At 37.5% G+C, this 23730-nt stretch overlaps 1 protein-coding gene across 3 annotated transcripts in view; it reads right to left on the reverse strand.

Moving 5' to 3' along the window:
- Window positions 1–23650, reverse strand: part of LOC107039549 (cAMP-specific 3',5'-cyclic phosphodiesterase) — a 56066-nt gene extending 32416 nt beyond the window's left edge. The window contains exons 1-2 of one of the 3 annotated variants that reach the window (XM_015259212.1): window positions 23144–23650; window positions 18178–18468 (exon numbers count right to left, since the gene is read on the reverse strand). In XM_015259212.1, coding sequence (XP_015114698.1) covers window positions 18178–18311 — 134 coding nt within the window. In that variant the 5' untranslated portion in view covers window positions 18312–18468; window positions 23144–23650. Of the gene's footprint in view, window positions 1–9812; window positions 10133–18177; window positions 19107–23143 lie in introns of those variants that run through there. The other 2 variants (XM_015259213.1, XM_015259214.1) reach the window with 2 other exon arrangements.
- Between the last annotated feature and the right edge of the window lie 80 nt (window positions 23651–23730).

The following is a 23730-nucleotide window of genomic DNA, read 5'->3' on the forward strand; positions in this document are numbered from 1 at the left end:
ACGTTCACAAATGCGTTTGGTGTGATCTTGGAATGGTTGAGGAATAACATTGATCCGCCCATCCTCTCTACTCGGACGGATAAACTGTGTTGGTTTGTAAAGGCCTTACATGCAAGACCAGCGGACACGTAAGACTTGGCACTTCACTTGCTGCAGAGACAATTAGTGTCAAAATTGCTCTAGCGATCTGCGAACGGGTATTGATTTATTTTTCATTATTTTCAAAAGGGAAATTTCATGAGAATTAACAAATTACTGAAACAAAACAGGAGATTTTTTTCGCGCGATTTTTTACATAAAAATTGACAGGAATAAATTGATGATGTGCTTTTTATGATTTGTTTTTGTTCATTGAAGACTTAAATTTAATTTTTATAGAATTTTTACTTTAATTTTTAATTTAATTTTGTTTTTAATTTAAAATTTTTTTAAATTTTAATATATCATTTTTTATTTTTTTAATTTTTTTAATTTTTAGAGTTTCCAGACTGAATCGTGTGTTTTGATTTATTTTTTATCATTTCCAAAAATGAAATTTCATAAAAATGAAGCAAATGAATGAATAAAAAAACATCAAAAAATTTTTTTTGAACGAATTTTTGATCTAAAAATACACGAGAATAAATTGATGATTTGTCTTTTATGTTTTGTTTCTGTTTACTGAACACTAAAATTTAATTTTCATGCATGAATTTCCACGGAATTTCAAGATACAATAATATTAGAACATTTAATCAAACGATGAGACCGCACCAGTGAGATTGACATGTAGACAACTTGTTATTCAAGACCGATAATTCACGATTGTACTGATAATTCTGACAGAGAAAACAGAAACTTTATCATTAATTGAAATAAAAGGTTTCGATTCTATTTGCGTAACTGCGGATTTGCCCCGTGTAATCATTAAATGAGAATTAATATCCGTCCACGGTTTGATAATTAAGAGAAAGGTTACATTCCATATTTGTATGCAAACGAATCATTCCGGATGAAAGAGATTCTTCATAATTGGAGTTCGTTGTTGCGGAATTTCAAGCATTCTGTTATGGAAGATCACGGATACTCCTTTTCATATATTTTTATTTTTCTGTGAACCCATTTTGTTCCGTATGACTTTAATAGAGGAGACTTGGATGAAATGGACGGTCTTTAATCGTCAATAACTCGCCAATGGCAGAGTGAAAATTCTCGATTTTTCTTCACTTCCAAGGTATTTTTTCAGCCCTCAAAATGAGCCCTGACTCATCCAAATCGCATCATTCAATCAGGAGATATCGACGCTTAAAGCCGGCCCGTTTTACCCGACTCTCCTTTATTTAATTCAAATGCGGAAAAAAAATCACAATACGCTCTTCACCAAAATTTCCCTCTAGAATATTATTTCCATGAAATACCAGACAATTTAATTTCCCATCACCAGAAAAATTTGTTCATATTCAAAAAACTACTTATTCCATGTCAACGAAACCAACTAAAAACGGGGTTTCAGCTTCACGTAAAAGCTTCATCCCAAGTTATTCCACGGAGAAAATTATTAGGTAAATTTCACCAACTAGTTGCTGAAAAAATGGATTACCAACCAATTATTGAATTTCAACAACAAATTAATTAAAATTCAGAAAAGCTCTTTCAATTCCATTCGACAATTATTTCCAAAATTTTCGATAAATGTTCGTAAATTTCATGATGGATCAAATTTAGCACCAAATGCTGGATTATCGCGAAGGCAACTTCTAGGCGACACATTGATTGATTATCAAGAGACAAACGATTGTGGGATTGTTTCCAAATGCATATATGGCCTCATCACCTAGTTTATTAGTCAAAATTGTCAATATAAATAATATAGTTCAACATTTTTGGCTGAAACTTCCTGTGTTTCGCTCTTGGAATTTTTTCTCATTGAAATTTTCCGTAATGTCATTATCAAGAATTCCAAAATCAACGAATTACTATCGAATTATTATCGAAATTCAATCACTGATAGTTAATATCATTCAAAAATAATAAAAAAACAAAAAATATATTTTTTCAATGAATAAAAAAATGATAATTAACACTTAAATAACAATAATTAAACAATAACTCCCCTATCGGAAAGTTAATAATTTTCTTCGTGCAGAATAAACCTCCATTCCAATCAAGTTGAGAGTAGAGTAGAATCAAAACGGCTCGTCCCACTCCTAATTCGCCTTTAACGAAACAAAATTCTCTATCCCCCTTCCAATTACAAAGGCATTATGTATCGCATTACACCAGTTCGGTTATCGATCTCATATAAAAGCCTCCCCCATCCAAGATCTGGTTTTGATCACAACTAGCCCCTCTTTGAGGATCCCCCCTCCCCGCCCCCCAATCTATTATATTTGTATTCCCAGGAATACCGATAATGCATGTAGCGTACACATGGCCATCGTTAGAGACACGATTTGTGTCAAACCGCATTATCCATTATCAGTTGGAGGTCTGCTGGGGTCATATGCAACTACATCACCTACGTCACTACAACTTGTCTTGTCATCGGTCAACTTCAGAGCGTTGATTACCTGCCAGCTCCCTACAATCCGTAACGAGGAAAAAACTGCGATAAATTCACTAAAAATGCCTGAACAGTCTCTCTCGTGCTCTCCACTAAGCCCTCACTTCACTGTTGGTTTGCAAAAATTACGTCACAGAGGAGACTTCCCTCTCCTGATTCCAAATAAAAATTCCCGAGTAAATTTTTCCCCATTTTACCCCATTGTTTATTCATCCGCTCTCCCAGTCTCACCCAATTTGCATTCAATTAAATGTCTGGATGAGGCACCGAAGGCACAAATCGATCTGTTTTTTGTACCTCAAAATGTTAATTATAGATACGAAAATACTGGTGACCCGCATTCACATCCCCACGTCGTGCCCATCAAAATGTTAAATAATTCGACGAACAAAATATTTGTTATGATCATTCGTCACACCTCCAAGTGCTCCAGTGGGTTATTCTATTATCACTTAACCAAACAAAAAACATTCCGAAATAATTCTGATAGTTGAGGTGCTCATACCTGTGGTACTACAATCGTAGATCCTCTAAGACACTGACACTAACATTCTGTAAATATTACGTAAAAAGACTTAATCACGAGTGATAAAAAATCGAGTGATAAAGTTATGGAATAGATGAGCGTAAAAAACTCGTGGAGGGATTATTGGGAGGTTTTGTTAGTTTTTTAATTGTTCAGTGGTCCGCTCTTGTTGAAGCACTGCGTTGTACTGAGCAAGGACCGAGAGCCCGAGCCGACGCAAGCTAGAAACGGTGTACAAAGACTCTCTCTGTCGGTCACGCCGTGTCACAGGGCGCAGCCTATGCCCAATAAAATCTGTCTCTCTCGTTTTGCCTCCTGCATTTTGTGCTTGCGCACCGAAAACCCTACGTGGTATCACTTCCGCTCGACATTCCCCAGGTTTGAGCCTACTCTTTAGCCAACTGCATTCATATTTTACGGTCCTCGGAGGAATTAGGGCCGGAGAAAATACACGAATGTCGGTGGGTTTCGATCGGAAATTAAATTGTCCATTATTTTGGGGGAATAATCCCGAGTGGAAATTTCACTCAGTTAGCTTCGAACTACATTAGTTTTAGGTTCAATACTCGTCAGAATTTATTGATTAGACTTTCGGATCAGGATCTGATGAGATTCTGAATGGAGTATCTGTATCCATTGTGGCGGAGTGAATTGTGATCCTATTCTGATCAGTCAAATCTCGACTACCCGAGTGGAAATTCTGTTCAGGTCTTGATCAGAAACTGATCAAGTCCGATCCGAAATTCTGATCAGGCGTGTTACGCCTCTGCCTTAGGTTTTTCCACTAGGGTAGATCCGTATCGGATCCGGTACTGTTAAGGAAGATCGAATCCTAGAATTTTGACCGGGCATGGACCCAAACAAGCGTTACATTTCTGATCCAAAATTGATCAAAATCAGTTTTTAATGGTCAGTCTCTTATTCTACCCTAATTTGAATTTCCACTCGGGATATTCTGGGGGAGAGAAGATTTTGGGGAAGAATAGGGGAGAGTGGGGTACAACGGATCGGGTTTAATTATCTCCTGATTGAATGGTGCGATTTGGATGAGTCGGCGCTTAATTTTGAGGGTTGAAAAATTAACTTAAAAATGAGGAAAAATCGAGAATTATCACTCGGCCGTTCGCGAGTTATTGACGATTAAAGGCGGCCCGTTTTACTGCACTCTCTCGTAAACTTGATGTGAATCGAGTTTATTTTAATAGCTCGGGGTGAAGGTTTCATTGGAAGTTTAACTCGATTTTTATTTGTTTTCATTGATGTGGAATAGGTGGTTTTTTAAATATGATCAAATGTTTTCTTTTTCAATTGAGTTGAAGTGTCCCGTCCGGAAAAATATATATTCTGAAAATTATATATTGCACATATCGAATTCGCCTGATTTATAGATAAAACTTATATATAAAATATAAATTTATATATTTTCATATATCTTTTATAAAAATTTTATATAGGCCCGGTTGCACCAAGCTCTGTTATCCAAATAAACCCCAGGGTAAAATTGATCCTCGGAGTCAATTATATCGTAGCGATTATAACTTTTAAATATTTGACCCGAAGAATAATTTTTTATTTATCCTGCAGCCCCATTTGAATTAACGCTGATTTAACCTTGGGATTAAATTGTATTTTTTGTTCCTGGGATAAATTTGAGATACTCTCCCGGGTAAAATAATCCATCGAACATCCAAATTTAATTTTTCTCTTATCTGACGTTTTCGTTGCCCGGAGCTGGTGCAACCGGGCCATATGTTCTAAGAATATGATAAATTGGCGCATATTATATTCATATTTTTCATATATTTATATTCATATTTTTCATATTTTTTATATTTTTTATATATTTTTCTGTGGGGGCTGGCCCTATGTGGTATCACTTGCGCTCGACATTCCCCAGACTTGAAAGTACTCTTTATCCTACTGCATTTATATTTTACAGGTCCTCGGAGGAATGAGGGGCGGAGAAAATACACGGATATAAGTGGGTTTCGATCGGAAATTAAATTTACATTATTTTATAGGAATAATGCTCTAGAGTATAATATTGCGAGTCTTTTTTTCCTCTTTGGAATTAAAAACGGGTCGTTTTGCACTCTCTTCTAAACGTGATTTGAATGAGGGCCGCAGAAAATACCTGAACGCTTGCAAAGTGGAGGGCTACCGAACCGGATTTTGATTGGAAATTAAATTCTCCATTATTTTATGAAAATAATATTCTAGAGGCAGAGAATATTTTGATAAAGAGGTTATCGTTAGTAATTTTTCCCCAATTTTTCATGGAAATTAAACGATGAATAATGAAATTTGATATGTGAACCCAGAGACATGGTTCATTTGAATTAAATGAGGGGAGAGTGGGATAAAACGGAAATGGAAGAGAACGACTAATAATCCAGTTTTATAAAACGGTAGGATACACAATTTTTCCTAAACGTTTCTCTCCGTCCGCCGTATTTTTGTGAGAATTTTTCTACTCAGAGCATTTCTCTTCTGCAAATTTATATGCTAACTGGAGACTGAGTGGAGATAAAAGCGGAATAGAAGCTTTCCCTCATCTTTTTTTCTAGCGTTTTGATTGGATGTCGTCGTGAGAACAAAGCGGAGTCACGCCTCCCGCCGAGTTCAATAGTCTTATCGTGCACTTTTAGAAAATTACTCTGGAAATTTCAGGGAAAAACAATTGAAATGTTCATCCACGGGGGTTGGTATTGAGGATCAAGGCATGTGCGGAATGTTCGATGCAATTTCTACATTCAGATTCGTGTGAAGATGAAAATTATTGAATTTCAGACGACCTTGTTGAATTGAATTCAATTAATTGAATTCAATCAAAGTTCAAGTTGATGAAAAATATTTATTCATTTTTATAAATAACAAAAATATCATGAGTGACGTGCAGAAATTTTTTCAATTGATTCTAACATTCTGATTTTCCATAATTCACAAAACGAGAAATACGTGTCTAGTATCTTCCATTCAATTTTCTCATTTCATAGTTTTATTCAATGAAAAAAAATCCCACTGGTTATTTTTACTTTCCTTTTTTGTGTCCGAATGGAGGTTTTGGAATTGCTCAATTTTAAGTTGGGTGCAAATTGCTAATTTATTAGTGACAATAACTATACTCATTTATTTAAAAAATGCAATTGTCTTGTTTATTTCAGAAATGGAAATGTTTAGCGCGAATATATTTGCATCTACAATATTTAGACCTCCTGTTTTTGATCGTGAATGCATTCGAGCAGAATCAGAATAGCTCCTACACGAAGTGGAGATGATGAAAGGATAAGGGGAAATGGTTATTAAAGGGGAAGGATCGAATCAGAAATTCATAATGAGAGGGCGGAACGGGGTCATTCGACCGTCTCATCGGAGTCTCCGGAGAATCGTTGATAGTGGCTGGACGGTTCAAAGTTGCTGCGGGCCAGACGCAAAATTAGAAAAACTATTTCAGGCACTATTTTTAGAAAAGAAATTGAAATTTCAGAGACAGTCGACTAATAATTTTCACGAGAGTGACTTTAAATGCGATTTAGACGGGGGAATAATCAGATTTCACTGATTATTTCCCCAATCAAAATCTCGGCCAATGGGAGGGCGGTAATTGATGTCACGTGGTATAACCTAAACGGGTTTAAATCGAACAGACTTTCAAACAGACACAAATGTCAAAATGAGTAGATTTGGGGCCGAATTTGTCAGATTAAATACCACGTTTTCCAGCATTTTTTTTCATTTTCCCCGTTTAATTACAACCTTAAAATTCTTAATTTTGAACTGCGAAAGTGTAGATTGTACCACGTTGACATTAAATGCCACCCTCCATTAGCCAAGATCCTGATCGGGGGAATAATCCGGCAAATACCCCTCTAGCTTCAAAATGAGTCGGGTATTTCCCTCAAGCTTTCCTGCAAACAAAATTTATTTTTCCTCTCGTATCGTTGGGCTACAAACCCGAAAGGGTTTTTACGATGTGTTTCCTTCCCATCCCCAACCCCCTGCACCGCATTCGCCAAAGGCCAAGGGAAAACCTTACTTGAGGAAAAAACCTGCCCAGGTGCAGTCGCCTCTTGCGAGACTCCCGCTCGGGAATCGAACCCGGTTCCCCCGCACGCTAATCCCACACTTTACACTGAGAGAAACACGAACAAGTTCTCAAACGAGTCTTGTTTGGACCAACAAAATCGTTAGTTGAAAATTACCAAAAATATAATTCAGTAGCGAAGTGGTCGGTATAAGTCGATTTTGACTATTGGCCAGTTTTCAATAAATATCTCGGAATCTAAGGGAAATAGCGAAATTGTTGTAATTTCCTTTTTTGTAGCTCTCAGTTTGCGCTACAAAACAGGTTATGACAAAAATTTTGCTATTTCCCTTAGATTTTGTTCGGTTTGAATTTGAGAGTCTCAAACATCAATAATTGCTCTGCTTTCAACAACAACGAAATATTTGAGGCGGATAATTCACATCAGACGGTGTCCTTTCAGGATGAAAATCTCTCATATAGAGGAAAATTTATCAACAAATATTAGACAATCGAAACGAAAAATTACTACCCCTTGTTTCGCATAAAACAAAGATTTTTCGGGAGCAAAATACGTATGGGAGCATCGAATAACGAAGAAGTAGTGCTGGAAATTACATTTCTCGCTTGCACAGAGAATAATTTTTTTTTGAAAAGACTAAATCTATTGTTATATCATAAAGATCGCATAAGTCACGCATAAGTAAATCGTAAAATACGTTCGTAATTTACAATTTCTTAAGCGTTAAATACGCCTCGTGAAACGTAAAAGCCGGCTGAGGGCGTAATTTACATTTTTATTTTGACCGTGAAATACGCCTTCTTGACGTCTAAATTCCGATTTTCATGACGGAAAAAAAGCCGCCAGACATAATATTGGCGTTAAGCGTGAATTACGTTTAGGTTTTTCTGTGTGAACATTGTAATTTTCCCTGTTACGTTTCCCCTCATAATTCGTACGAATACGATCAAATCGATCTCTCCACTTTTAAAACAACAAATGCCAACACCATAAATCAACAGCTGTCCGATAATCTGCCATCACTATTATTCAAAACCTATTCCCAAAGTGATAATCGCGGTGTAAATTCTCCTCCCAAAGCCTTTAAATTCCCATCAAAACCCCGAATCCTCCCCATTATTCATTATCACCCCGAAAAAAACGTTCCGCATCGACCGGAAAACACGCGTGTCCCATATGGAGGAAAAAATTGAAGCAGAATTACCAAACAAGTCAGGTAATCGTGGAGCGGACGGCATTTTTAGTTCTTTTTCACTCTGTATAGAGGCAAAAAATGCGAGACAAATAGTAAATTAGTGCCGAAACTGTAAAACTTAGCAGTTGTGCCATCAAAGATAATTCCACGAACGCGAATAATCGCTCAATATCGGGTAATCATTCAGTATTAGCGCCACTCTTTATTAATGCCCCTTCATTATGCTTTTTTTCCTGTTAAATTCGTGGGAAGCGATGAAAACTTCTATTGAAAATCGATAATTGTTTTTAGATAATCTCATAATTCTAGCTATTAATTCTAATCAACTTTGTTCGAAGAAAACCTCAGCAAACGCGATATTAAGAAAGTTGAATTATTCTATTTTCCTCTGACCTAAATGATTTGGACAATTATGATTCGTTTATTCACGTGTCATAGAATGGTATTCAATTCGCTTTTGTTGTGAGACGGGCTTCATGAAAATTCGAGGCAAGGCGATTGCACTCATGAAAACCGCCTTACTTTCTCCATTCCTTCGAGATTTCCGCCGTGTTCGAGTTCTCATTTTCGATTCGAGATATTGTCCATGATATTTTTTTAGATCGGAAACGCGCTATCGCAAAATTCCACTTTCGCCCGTCTGTTTTTGATTGAATTTCGTACATTAAAAATTACTCCCATCAACTAGATAATTCTTATCCAACTTTTTTCTCCGTGCACGTGTTTCTAGAGTCGACTTCTTAAAAAAAAAATATGTGCAAACACCGAACCAAGTCAAGGTGTCATCCAACAAGCGTCAAACGTCCCGAATCCGTAATAAATGTGTGCGATAACCCAGAGCCAACACTTTAACCCGGCAAACAGGTGTTGATCAAGCGCCTCCAGACATTTTCCTCCGCATTTCCATTGTCCCCGTCTCATCAGGTGTCCTCAGACCAGAAGCCGAGGCCCACGTGAGCCCCCATTCACCCCAGATAAAAGAAAGAATTCAGTGGCGCAGCGGTAAAGCGGTTTAAATCGATTTCGACTATTAGCCAGTTTTCAATGAATAACTCGGAATCCAAGGCAGATAGCCAAATTTTTGTCATAAACTTATTTGTAGCTCTCAGTTCGCCCTACAAAAAAGCTTATGACGAAAATTTCACCATCTCCCTCAGATTCCGAGATATTTCGCGAAAATTAGACTTGAATCGTTTCACCGCTTCGCAACTGGATTTTCCATTCCAGTTCTTCACGCCAATAAAAACGATGATAAATGATTCAAATCCCCATCGGTAAACTAGTAATCTCGCTGGAGATTCTCGAGATTACCCCTGTCACCCCAGACTTCCGTGATTTGATAAGTTCGGGATGGCGACACTTGTCCAACACTGGGTAGGCCGTGAATCTTCTTTACCGACGTTTCAACATGAATTTTCCCCTCGATTTGTCAAGCCGAATAGCTAATAAATTAATCTCAACAAGCGACTGACGCTTGTCCAGCGGATTTTTCAAAAAACTTACCGCACTTCATGGCCAATAACCACTGTCCATCCACGTCTACGTCTCCTATCCTTACGTTTCATTACTTCGGCTAAACTGAGTCGTTCCATTCTGAACTCGCGTTATCACATGAATAAAAATAATAAATACAGGAGTTGTTGAATAATATTTTTCCAACGCTTAAATCACACGAATGTTCAGGATAACTCCGGAATACTTCGGTTCTCACATGTTTTCAAGATTTATTTTATCTGTTTTTGTTGGCTTCTTTTAATGATGAAAATTGTTTGGAATTTCGGTATTCTATATTTGTTTATTTCATTGAAGAGGCACTCCGAACATCTCGGCACGACGCACCACACGAAACTGAATGTCATATTGTATTTATAGTCCTACTCGGATTATTTTGAAACGTTGGGTTTTCTCACGTGTCTTGTGTATCTATTTCTAAAAAAAATTTCGTTCGATTTTTTATTCAGTGAAAATGATTGAACGAGGAATAATGGCCAGGCGAATGGGGGGTTTCGACATTTCCCCGGGGAATGATCATTACAATAACATCGGAGAAAACTCGTCTCGTGATACAGCTTTCGGATATTCTGGAGGGGGAACTTGTTACTTTGTAATGCCGCTGAATATCCGATGACTCTCCTGGGTATTCCTCGGTACTTGGATGTCACTTTTTTAGAAAATTCATGCGCGCAATGTTGGCAGTGAGGCACTTGCGTATGGCGAATGTTGCAATTTCGTGAATCATGTGGTTTAATATAAACTTGGGGCTTTTTGGAACTGTCCAAAATTGTCGTCTCGGGAATTTTTTGGGTTTTAAATAGATCGCGGCGGGCTCGCAAACTGGGTGATTATTTTATAGCGAGAAGGCTTTGAATAATTTGCGTGAAGGAACATTTAGGTGTTATCGAGTAAACACGTGAGTCTTGAGGCATCGTAAATTATTTCTCTTTGCTAGGGACTTCCCCCTGCTCGCTCCGCTCACCAACAGTGGGGGGGGGGCTTCCCCCTTGCTCGCTTCGCTCGCCAACAGTGTGGGGAATTCAATAATAATTCTTCGTTCGCCTCAAAAAAAATTATTTCAGATAAATAAATTATTCATTCCGTGCAATGAAAACATTCTCCCAAAAATGAATAGAAAAATTTCAGCTGAAAAATAGCATTCACTTCGAGCGCGTCATTTCTCCAGTCGAACGAAACAAAAAGAATGAATTTCGTTCGCTATTCAAACCCCCAATGATCAAGATCTCCCGGATATTGATAAAGAAAATATGTCACGTATTTCATCACTCCGAAACAATATCCTCCCATTGATTCTCGTCATCTAAAAATACCGAAAATTCCTTGTGCCGGCAATAACGTAGATGAAATTCACGGCATTCTGCTGAAGCCACTCCGTTAGACTTATATTTCTTTGTATAATATGCGTTACTTTTTTTCCCATTTATTTTTGAACTACCCGAGGCCAGCGTCAGACTGATCCAGGGAATCATGAATATACCTTGGCGTGGGTTCAAGCATTCAGCGAATAATTAATGATTTTAACGAGTAGGCGAAAGCGAAACATCTTCAAAGGAGCCATTACGCTTTTGAGGGCACATTTGTTCATTGATGTACTCCGACATCCGCTGGTTTCCCTGTCAATTCGACATGTTATTTTGCGGTTGACTATGTTTTTATTGCGATAAATCTGTCGCACAATCTCGACCGGCCTAACGTTCCACTCGCGTCGCCCTTGACATTTACACTCTCCCCTTGCAGCCCTCGAGTGAAGAGAATTTTTTTTTTCTTTTCCATGTGAAAACAAATTTTTTTTCGCAGTCATTTTATTTTGGGCGGTTTCTACACTTCGCGGAAAATGAAGTTGGAGGAAACTTACCGAACAAGTCAAGGGGTCTGGGATTTTTTAAAATCAATGATTTTCCAAAAATCAAACACATCTCTTTTTTATTTTCTACGTAAACATATAAATTAGAATATTCTCTGGCTTCAAAATTTTCCCGTGATTTCACATGATTTCCCTGTGATTCCTAAACGATTACACCGGCAGGTGGTACCGTGATTTACAAAATTACTAGGCCCTTGGAACAAGTCAAGTAATCGTGAATCAAACTCGATTTTCATTTATTTGCATTTATCTTTCTATATTAAAAAAATTTGAATCGATTTCTGGTGATGAAAATTTGGTAGTGACAGTAAGACTCTGACATTGAGGGTCACAAGGGTCAAAATGAGAGCCACGAGGGTTAAAATAAGGGTCATGAGGGTCAGAGTAAGGTTTATGAGGCTTGGGATAAGAGTCACACGGGTCCAAATGAGGGTAATAAGGGGCAGATTAAGGGTCACATGATTAAGGGCCTAAATAAGGGTCATGAGGCTTAGAATAAGGGTCGACAGGATCAAAGTAAGGGTCACAAGGGTCCAAATGAGGGTCATAACGGTCAGATTAAGGGTCATAAGAGTTATAATGAGGGTCAGACTAAGGTAAAATAAGGGCCTCTACATTATAAAAATCCAAATCGACTTCTGGTGATGAAAATTTGGTACTCGAAATTAAGACTACAAAATTAAGGGTCATAAGGGTCAGAATAAGGTTCATGGAGATCATATGGAGGTCATATGGGGGTTGTTTATTAAAATATTTTTCTCGCGCAGGGAAATAAACAACTTGAGGTAATTCCGCCCCGATTTACATCTCTTGCGATTGAACTGCAAATCGAATATTAAATTATTGAAATCAAGGGAATTATACATTTTATATTTTTCCATATTTATCCACTGCTTTACATGCCCTGAAATGTTCCAACAACTCTTTTTCACTCCTTGTTGATACGAGTTTTATGTAATTTTTATTTGAAAGTGTAATTTCAAAGTGTTACAAACGAGAATTGTAACTTTCGAGAAAAAAAAGTTTGTGATTTATTCGCGTGGAAGAAACAGGAAGGGGCGCGAGTGGGGGGGGGGAGGGGGGGGATAATTGAGCGTAACCTGATGGCTGCAGTGAGGAAGAAATTGAAGCCGAGAGAACAGTCTCATTACAAGGAATTTAATAACATTAGGATTGCGCGTGGGGGAAGACTAAAGCTGCAAACAAACCACGGGAATTATTGAATTTAACATCGAAAAATATTTGCTCTATCAACTCTCAGTGTTTTCTCAATAAACACTCGGTCGGATCGAGTGGAGGATGTTTACGGAGAAAATGAAATTGATTTGAGAAAATCCAAATACTGTGATATTTTATTTTGCTGACATTGTTCTTCAGTAGCTGAAGCTATGTTTTGGGATCATTTTATTCTTTACGTTTTCGAGGTCTAAATTTTATTGTGCATTTCAGAATGTTTTATTTCATTGATCTTGCTGCATTCTTTTGCGGAAATTACTTGTACGCGCCATAACTCGAGACTTATCTAGATATAAACGTAAAATTCCAACTCTGTAGAATTTCACGAATATTTTCTGGATTGAAGTTGAGGATTTATTTTCATTGAATAAATGAGTTATTTCGTGCACCAAAAAATTCTGAAAATCAATCAAATATTTCTCCCTTAATTGCAACGAAATGCTTGCTAGATTGGATGAAATTTTTTAGTCAATAGCTAACGATTCACGGCTGGTATTTTACACTCACAAGAACAAATCTATGAATTTATTAATTAAGCGAGATGAACACAAGTTGAGGCAAACAAAATTGAATAACTTGATATAATATTTACAATTTATTTTTATTAAAATACGAAAACTGTTTACTTGACTTAAATGAATTATTTATTTGATATAAAAAAATCATTTATTTGCAATAAATAAATTGTTTGTTCAATATAAGCAAATCCGTTTTCTCGAATCAAGTCAACAAGTTTATTCACTTGTAATAAAAATATTCTTCAAGTAGGTAAAAAATGTCAAATAACAATTTTTAGTTGACCAAAAAAAAACCATTTGTCTGGGTGTAATTGCGAAATTCATCGTCGTAACCTCCCAATATCCGAAAAATTGTAAACAAGCCAGGAGGGCCGGGGGGAGAGTGAGACATGACCTATAAAAGCTCACGGAGCTTTAGCGGTTCGAGCTAATGCCCAGGAACACGCGATTCGACGATTCGTCGCTGACGAATAGTCCCGTGGCGTGCGATCATGGATGTACGCTCTGGGGATTCGGAGGTAAGACTATCCACTGGGTTAACCCGCACAGTAGCGTCTAACCTTCGGCCAAAACTGCTCAGCCAGCGGGGGAGAGGGTGAGGGCGAGGGCGAGGGAGGAATGAGGAGAATCCCACGGCCAAGCTCATGTCATGCCAGGGTGCTGGTATGATATAGCACTGAATTCAGTAACCTTCGTGACGGCGGTATAACCACTGAATGGAATGGGGAAAACGATCCCTTTAGAGACAATTCCTCTCGGGTATTCTCTCTATCGCGGGCTGCCAACAAGTCAGAGGCATTTGAGGGCTTCCGGCTGGCGACATGATTTGCGGGGAAAGTTGATTGATTATGAATTATTGATGATGGCTAGCGACGGGGTTAAGCCGATTCTGGCGAGATTGCTGGGTTAGTTTTGACTGGTGATTTTAGGGTAGTGAGATTACTGGAAAATCTGCACTGATAAAAAGGATTAGTTATTGACAAAGGGATTTGGGGGAACGCTGGGGTCTGTGCGGTCTCACCAAATGTTCATTCGTTAAGAGTTAACAAATGCGGATTTGAGGAACCTTGAATACACTTGCCTTTAGGGACACAATGTTTATTGCTAAACATCCTTCTATAGGAGATATTTTCATCCTCAAAAGTCACCGTCTCGTGTGATGATCCACCTATTGTGTCCCAATATTTAGTTGGTACTGGAAGCTGAGCGATTGTTCAGGGTTCAGGGCCCCTCAAATCCGAATGGAACTTTTTTTTTTTTTTTTTTTTTNTTTTTTTTTTGTCCGGTGAGTTGGCGCAGTGGGTAAATTCGTTGTCTCACATGCGAAAGGTTCCGAGTTCAAAACCCGGCCGGGGAGAATTGTGAGATCTGACCATTTAAAATCTTGATCATCATCGCAGCATACCCTCACCGGATCGAAGCGATGTAAAATAACGATAAAAAAAAAGTTCTTTTTAGCAAATTTTAAACTTGCGTTTTTTTCGCGTCGAAACAAAACGTGTTTAAACACTTGTTCAGTTTCCTCGCAGTGCAGCAATTTTAAAGCTAAAGACGATAAAATATTCTCAATTAACGACTCTCATGACTGGTTCTGATGATAGCTGGATTATTTGAATGAGCGAGCGAATGAAAAAATCGACTAGTGATTGATCTCGCTAATCCCCGAGTGTTTTCCTACGTCAACTGAGAGTTGAAGGACATGCTCGTCTCCATGTTTTTTTTTATTGAGTTGTTAACGAAGACATTGAGATTGATCAATTAAAGTAATCAGATTGATTGATTCTCGTTTTTTTTGTTTGAAGGGAAAAAATTCATCGAGACAAGTACGTTGGAAATAGCGTGAATGACGCGGTGCCATAAAACATTGTTATGTTGCAAGGCTGCATGAGAGATTTTGTATTGATTATAGGCTTTAAATACTCGAGGCAATATTTTTTATTTGTTAGATAAGATTTTTTTTTTGAGAATAAATTGTTATGCTGGGTGAAGGAACTTTTATTCATATAAATCATTCATTGTATGCATTTATTGATTGCTTAATCTCCGCGATTTGCTTGAACGAAGGGATGAGTGATTAGACTACAGTTAGTTATCCGAACACAAAAAATTGGAAATCTAATTTTTTTTGCCTCCATTCGAAAGGAATATCAGGGAATATCAGGCCACTTCAAAATATTATACCGACGCTCGAAATGTTTAATGCACGCCGTTTGAAAATAAACGCATTACACTCGGTACTGTAGTGTGGAGTAATGTATAAAGGTCGATTTTCTGCGATGATATAGGGAGACACCGGGTAATAAAGCAGGACGGCATAAAACTCGGGTAAATGCAATCAATCCTCCACCTGTGCAGTCGGCCAATACATCTTTCTCTCTCTCTCTCTCTCACTCTCAGCCACATAAAATGCACTTTGTACACACTACTCTCGAGATTTCAGCTCGACTCGATTGGATGCTGGTCTCTTCATCGTTGATGCAAAATTGCTTTTCCATTACACGATTACATCTGTACAGGAAATTTAACGTTCACTGATTGTGATTGCAAGTTTTGCCAGGACGATCTCGCCTCGTTCCATTCTAGTTTCAGTCGAAGAAGAGAGTAAACTTTTTGAAATGATGAGGGAATTCGCTTGGACAAATCGGGAGCGAGTGAAGTCACGGGTGTTTTACCTCTCCATTTTATTTATTTTTGGATACTGTTGAGAATTTTTGGCTGAAATTCCCGGTAGATCTTCCCAGGTGGGAATTATATAGGCTGACGATGGAAACAAGCCTGTGCGAGCCTAGGTTTGGCGAGGGTCAGGAACGTTGATTCTGTTTTTTCTGGCCCGCCTAATGCCACTGAGACCCTCACTTGCCCCAGAAATGCAGAAATAAAAAAAATTTTTTTTCACCCGCAGCCAAAGTGCCATATTTAGACTTTTTTCGGGGGGAAAGTCGACTTCCGCCAAAATCGCATTTTCCCGCCGAGTGAACGTTGATTCTGTATTTTCTGCCCCCGCGGAGCGTGCCGAAAAGTTCACTTTTCGTCACAGCATGATGAAAAATTTTTTTTTTACCCGGAGCCAAGTGCCATAAACTATGCTCAATTCAAGTATTTTTTTCCGTGCTACTTTGAAAATTCGTTCGTTTTTCTCTTCGTGCGTACTCAATGGGAACAATATGTTTCGCATCGCGTGGAGCGTTTAATGATTCAATGGACGATGTTAATTATAAACACGTGGGAAAGAAATGGAAACAAACATTCTCATCCCTCTCCTTGTCTAGCGTTGAGTTTATGGTCAACCAATGGTGAATTTTTTTACTCGTCGAATTGATTTCGAGATAATGTGAGTATTAGGCTAGCTACTCACGTGCCCGGGGATACATTGAGTTGAAAATGGACTCCATGACTCACCTGAAACAAAAATCAAACGGAAAAAGTTTTTTTATTAGCAGCCAGCGGTGGAGCCATTGAAGGGATTTATGAAGCTTGAAAATTTTCAAATTTCCACACTTGTTTTTTCAATCTTCAAGCTGACGGGTAATTTCATAAGTTGCGGTGTAAAATGGTTTCATTGTTCTTTTAATTGATTTCGAGATCGTGAGAGAAACTTCCTCGAGTCCTTCAAGTTTTTTCATCTCCGTGGATTTCGCGAAGTTTTTTCAGTTACAAAAAATCACAATCTGTGAAATTCTTTGGGCGTTAATGGCTTTGGGGAATCTTCGGTACCTCGGGAACATTCGACGCAGACATCTGGTTTGAGGTTTTAAAATGTATTATGCTAATCCATTCTCGAATATTATTTTTAGCAAGACAACAAGAGGAACCATTGGACGGGAATAAAGTTGAGGAGAAGTCACTGAAACAAGGGGACTATCAATTTTTTTATAAAAAAATGAGTATAGTTATTGTTGCTAATAAATTAGTAATTTGTTTCCGACTGGCTTCTCCTGTTTGAAATTCTTATTTCACTATTCTCTTTTTCTGTTTTTTCATGTCGTAGTACCATCATCAATTGAAATGTCATCAAAGTTCTCAAATGAGTCTTACATGTGCCAAGAAAATAGTTTTTTGAAAATTATCAAAAAAGGATTTTTTTATGATTTAACTTTTAATTTCGCCGGAATGAAAAATTTTTGTCGCAAAAATCGATTTAGCAGTTCAAAAAAAGTTTCATTCTCTGCACACACAAGAAATATCATTTCTAGCACTACTCTTTCGTTATTCGATACTCCCATACGTATTTTGCTCGCGAAAAATCTTTGTTATCCGCCTCTTGAGCCACATAATTCGTTGCTGTCGAAAGCAGAGCAATTATTCATGTTTGAGACTTTCAAATTCGACGCAAACAAATTCTTTTTTGGCAATTTTCAATTAGCGATTTTGTTGGCCCGAACAAGACTTGCTTGACAACGTGTTTGTTTTTCTCTCAGTGTAGTGAACACTCTTTTGCAATGGTTAGCTGCTCCGTGCTTTCGAAAAAAATTTTTTTGAGTAAACGAGAGTTTCTCAAATTCTCCAAGTAATTTTGATATTAATCCAGGCGGTTGGAAAAATAATTCAGCTGATATTTTTCTTCAAACTGCTCCACTTCTCACCCCAATTACGTCCCCGAATACCGGAATTCGGCGTGAGTTTCTCTCCACCAAATCATCTCCCAACAATCTCGCAGTTTCCCTCCAATTATCTCCCCCCCCAGAATTGAGCACACCCACCTTGGAGATCAAGAACGGCTTATCGATAAACTCACCCGCATATCCAAGAATGCCGTCTCCTGGGAATACTGCTTGCGGGCACAAGGAGCAGTGGCTGGGGTGGCGTTGACTTACCACCACCCTCGCCAGCCGGTAGCCGTAGCTCCGGCACCTGAAGATGATTGTTCATATCACCCGTTTAAATATTCCCCCCTTTTCACACCAAACTGTATCACCACTCATTTCATTCTCTCCCGGACGTGCCTCGTCGCACTGGCCTTTCCCCTTTTCCTCGCCGATTTTATCATCTCAGAACACGTGAGTCATCGCGAATTTTCAATTAGAGCCTTGAAAAACAAACAGGTCAAATAATAATGAATTTCTGTCTCACCCCCCGGGGCAAGCCATTACAATAATGTTGGGGGAAAGTTTTGGTAATTCTCTCCCGTGGGAATCGCCCCCTCGAAATGTGACAGAGTGTATTCCCTCGTAATTTGTTTTTTCACAAAATTTTTCATTTCCACTTCCTTGGGGACTTCGAGCGCCTCGGAATATTCTAATCTCTTTGTGATAAAGTTACTGACTGCTTACGGATACACCTCCCAGGTAATTTTTTTTTACATCTGCCAATTTACTGTTTTCTCGAGATAAAGAAAATTAGATGTCTGTGGACGAGGATTTTATTTCAGTCGCTTGTGACTCACGGCGACACAAATTTTCTGACGAGGTTCTATGTAGAGGTGACCGCACGGGGAGAAAAGTCGGGTTAAAATTACCCATGAAATTCAGTTATGGGTTTGGATATTGGGGTTAACGAAATTCGAGGGAACGGTGCAATTGATTTAGGGAAAATTTTGAAATTTTAGAGGAAAAACTTTGATTATTTTTTGGCTCAAGTTAAAGTTTGTTTCTTTTCTCGTGTTATGATTTCTTTAATGATTAGTAGGTTTTTATCAGTGTTTAATCAGTTCCGTTTTACCCTTGAAATTAGAATTTAAAAATTAAATAAAAAAGTACTATTAATTCGGTAACAATTTCAAAATTTAGAGGAGCAACTTCTGCGATTTTGTTTTAATTTTTACTAGAGTTATCGCATTTTAATTCGAGTAATTTTCAACAGATTTTCCTGATACAAAACTTTTATTTTTTTTATTTTTGCAATGCATTCATTGCTATTTTTGTCAGTAATTCTGAGTTTTTATCATTGTTTAATGAGTTTTGTTTCTAGATATGACCGCATGGGGAGAAAATCTGATTGAAATTACGCACGGAATTCAGTGAAGAGTTTAGAAATTTTTCCAATTAAAATTCTAATGAAAAATGCAATTAAAAATTTCAAAATTTTTAAATTTGCCAAATTAAATTAATTCTCAATAATTTTCTTCAATTTAAACGATTTTCTTCAGAATAAATCTGGTAATTTTTAAAAGATATAGTAAAAAAATCAGTATGTGAAGTGAAATTTCGCAAATTCCTACATTTTCTACTGGAATTCTGGGAAAAATTGCTGCACGCTAATAAAATTGAGACATAATTTTTCTCTCGTTTTTATACAAAAACCCACAGTTCAATGCAGACGAGCCGCAAAACCATTTGTGCAGTATGCAATAATAATCAATAATTCCCGGTGTCAAAGGGAACATCCATTAGCTACATAATAAATCCTCACAAAAAAAAATAATAATACAAGAAAAAAACCTGAAAGTGATATTAAAAACTTTACTCAGAGGAAATTTAATTTAGAAGATGATAAAAAAAGGTAATGACGGTAAACTTTGAAAGCCTTTGCGGAGCCACAGAGAGAAGGCTTGAATGCACATCCACGATTAATCGATAATGAAAGCATAATTAACGATAAGTGGAGAACTGCATTTGTTACTGAAACGTAGATAATTTTTTTTTATTAAAAAAACAAAAGATGAATTGTTAATTAGAAGTTTTAGATAAGGAGTGACCAAGTGAATAAGTGAAGAGAAAAATCAGTCAGAAATTTTCCCCAATTGAAATGCAATAGATCTCCAGTGCGAGAAAAACGACAAAGTTCTCAAACAAATCTTACATGTGCCAAGAAAATATTTTTTCGAAAATTATCAAAAAAGGATTTTTTTGTCCCAAACATGCAGAGAGTGCGCCGGAATGAAAATTTTTTGTCGCAAAAGTAGATTTAGTAGTTGAAAAAATATTGCATGCAAAATTGTAAAATTTCTATTTAAACTATTCCAATATTGACTGAATTCACTCCGTTTTTAAAAATAATTCCGTTGAAAATTCCTGAAAATCGCTCCACGCTTGCTAAAATTCATGATTAATTTCCACTACTGTTTTTTCTTTATCTAGGAGAGATTGGGGTAAAATGGACACTTTTGACTTTTTTAAAAATATTAGTGACGGGTTGAAATGCTGATGAAATTCAATAATTTTTGTTCAATACAAAGAACAATTCTTTCCTTTGTGATGAGCCTAAACTGAGCAATATTGATACATTTGTTTCTGAGTTATGAATAATTTAAAAAAAGTCTAAAGTGACTACTTTGCCCTACCCTCCCCTACAAATCCTCTCTCCTTCCATCTCGTGATGCAACAAAAAAAATCCGTAATTCCCTATTAAAACTATATAATTCCCTCATAAAACCCCCAACCCTCAGCCCATGCAGTAATTCACCGAAAAAGGCGCCCAGACCCATAACCAATTGAACACTGATAAAACCCCGGCAATCACTCAAAAGTAAAAATTAACAGTCCACGAAATCGTTCCATGTAATATTATTTTTTTGACACCTCCAAACTTGTTAAATTTCTATTTAAACCATTCCAATATTGACTGAATTCACTCCGTTTTTAAAAATAATTCCGTTGAAAATTCCTGAAAATCGCTCCACGCTTGCTAAAATTCATGATTAATTTCCACTACTGTTTTTTCTTTATCTAGGAGAGATTGGGGTAAAATGGACACTTTTGACTTTTTTAAAAATATTAGTGACGGGTTGAAATGCTGATGAAATTCAATAATTTTTGTTCAATACAAAGAGCAATTCTTTCCCTTTATGATGAGCCTAAACTGAGCAATATTGATACATTTGTTTCTGAGTTATGAATAATTTAAAAAAAGTCTAAAGTGACTACTTTGCCCTACCCTCCCCTACAAATCCTCTCTCCTTCCATCTCGTGATGCAACAAAAAAAATCCGTAATTCCCTATTAAAACTATATAATTCCCTCATAAAACCCCCAACCCTCAGCCCATGCAGTAATTCACCGAAAAAGGCGCCCAGACCCATAACCAATTGAACACTGATAAAACCCCGGCAATCACTCAAAAGTAAAAATTAACAGTCCACGAAATCGTTCCATGTAATATTATTTTTTTGACACCTCCAAACTTGTTAAATTTCTATTTAAACCATTCCAATATTGACTGAATTCACTCCGTTTTTAAAAATAATTCCGTTGAAAATTCCTGAAAATCGCTCCACGCTTGCTAAAATTCATGATTAATTTCCACTACTGTTTTTTCTTTATCTAGGAGAGATTGGGGTAAAATGGACACTTTTGACTTTTTTAAAAATATTAGTGACGGGTTGAAATGCTGATGAAATTCAATAATTTTTGTTCAATACAAAGAACAATTCTTTCCTTTGTGATGAGCCTAAACTGAGCAATATTGATACATTTGTTTCTGAGTTATGAATAATTTAAAAAAAGTCTAAAGTGACTACTTTGCCCTACCCTCCCCTACAAATCCTCTCTCCTTCCATCTCGTGATGCAACAAAAAAAATCCGTAATTCCCTATTAAAACTATATAATTCCCTCATAAAACCCCCAACCCTCAGCCCATGCAGTAATTCACCGAAAAAGGCGCCCAGACCCATAACCAATTGAACACTGATAAAACCCCGGCAATCACTCAAAAGTAAAAATTAACAGTCCACGAAATCGTTCCATGTAATATTATTTTTTTGACACCTCCAAACTTGTTAAATTTCTATTTAAACCATTCCAATATTGACTGAATTCACTCCGTTTTTAAAAATAATTCCGTTGAAAATTCCTGAAAATCGCTCCACGCTTGCTAAAATTCATGATTAATTTCCACTACTGTTTTTTCTTTATCTAGGAGAGATTGGGGTAAAATGGACACTTTTGACTTTTTTAAAAATATTAGTGACGGGTTGAAATGCTGATGAAATTCAATAATTTTTGTTCAATACAAAGAGCAATTCTTTCCCTTTATGATGAGCCTAAACTGAGCAATATTGATACATTTGTTTCTGAGTTATGAATGACTTTAAAAAAGTCTAAAGTGACTACTTTGCCCTACCCTCCCCTACAAATCCTCTCTCCTTCCATCTCGTGATGCAACAAAAAAAATCCGAAATTCCCTATTAAAACTATATAATTCCCTCATAAAACCCCCAACCCTCAGCCCATGCAGTAATTCACCGAAAAAGGCGCCCAGACCCATAACCAATTGAACACTGATAAAACCCCGGCAATCACTCAAAAGTAAAAATCAACAGCCCACGAAATCGTCCCATGTAATATTGTGTTTTTGACACGTGCAAACTTATAAAACGCGTCCGACGAGTCAACAGTTGTTATCGCACGCTAACCGAGTGCAGGCCCGAAGCCTCGCTAGGTATTTACTAGGCCTCGAAAAAAAAAGAGAGGAATGAAAATGTACGATACTCGCGTATACACACATAATCAGCGCTTGACCAGTGCGTCGCACCCGGCCTGAGCGACGCATAATCAAGCTAATAAAATGAATAAACCGGACCAGCATTAACACCAGTATCTCCCACGACGTATTCCCGAACTCCGATGGCTCTGGGAAAACCCAGAAAACTCGTCAATCCCGTAATCACCAACTCACAACAACAATTCGAGACTAAATCCTCGAATTATCACAGACAACACTCGACGACCATCAGCTGTCGAAGAACCGTTGAAACAATATCCATCAATTAACAATTTTTCACGCCTCAATGACTCAATAACAAATCGAATAATCTTTCAACTCACGATTACCAAAATTCCAGGGGAAAAATTGATGCCAAAATCCCTCCATATCTACGCACAATCGTCCGTTTTATTCCCACTTCACGCAAGTAACTCTCATAGCATAAGCATTGCTCGTACATGTCCCCAAGTCCAGTGGTTACATTTTTTTTATATTCGTGACATTCACTCGTTAGTACCAACCGGCATACTTAAACTGGCGATTGTTGGCACACGAATTTTGTAACACTCTGCACGAAAGAAACGGATAAACTTGAGGAGGCGAACAAAAACACTCAGATCAACTCGAAGAAACCAAATTATCTTCCCAACAGGACGAAGAAGTGAAGATAAAATGGGGGGAAGGAAATTCAAAAAAAATCTGACAGACGGACGACTCAACGTTCAGCTATTGCGGTTACGAGAATTCAGAAAAATTAGGCTTTTATTTTCTCACACACACACACACACACACACATGCTTTCAATGGGCAACTGTTGGAGGAAGAGGTGGACGTCCAGCGTCCAGTGGATGAGGCGTTACAGAGTTGAGAGATCCGTCTCGTCGACGTTGCCGGTGGTGACGCGCCTCGGTCGACTCGACGAAACCCG

This window comes from Diachasma alloeum, unplaced genomic scaffold, assembly GCF_001412515.2.
Source record: "Diachasma alloeum isolate Michigan unplaced genomic scaffold, Dall2.0 Dall_scaffold_00301, whole genome shotgun sequence".
NCBI lineage: Eukaryota > Metazoa > Arthropoda > Insecta > Hymenoptera > Braconidae > Diachasma > Diachasma alloeum.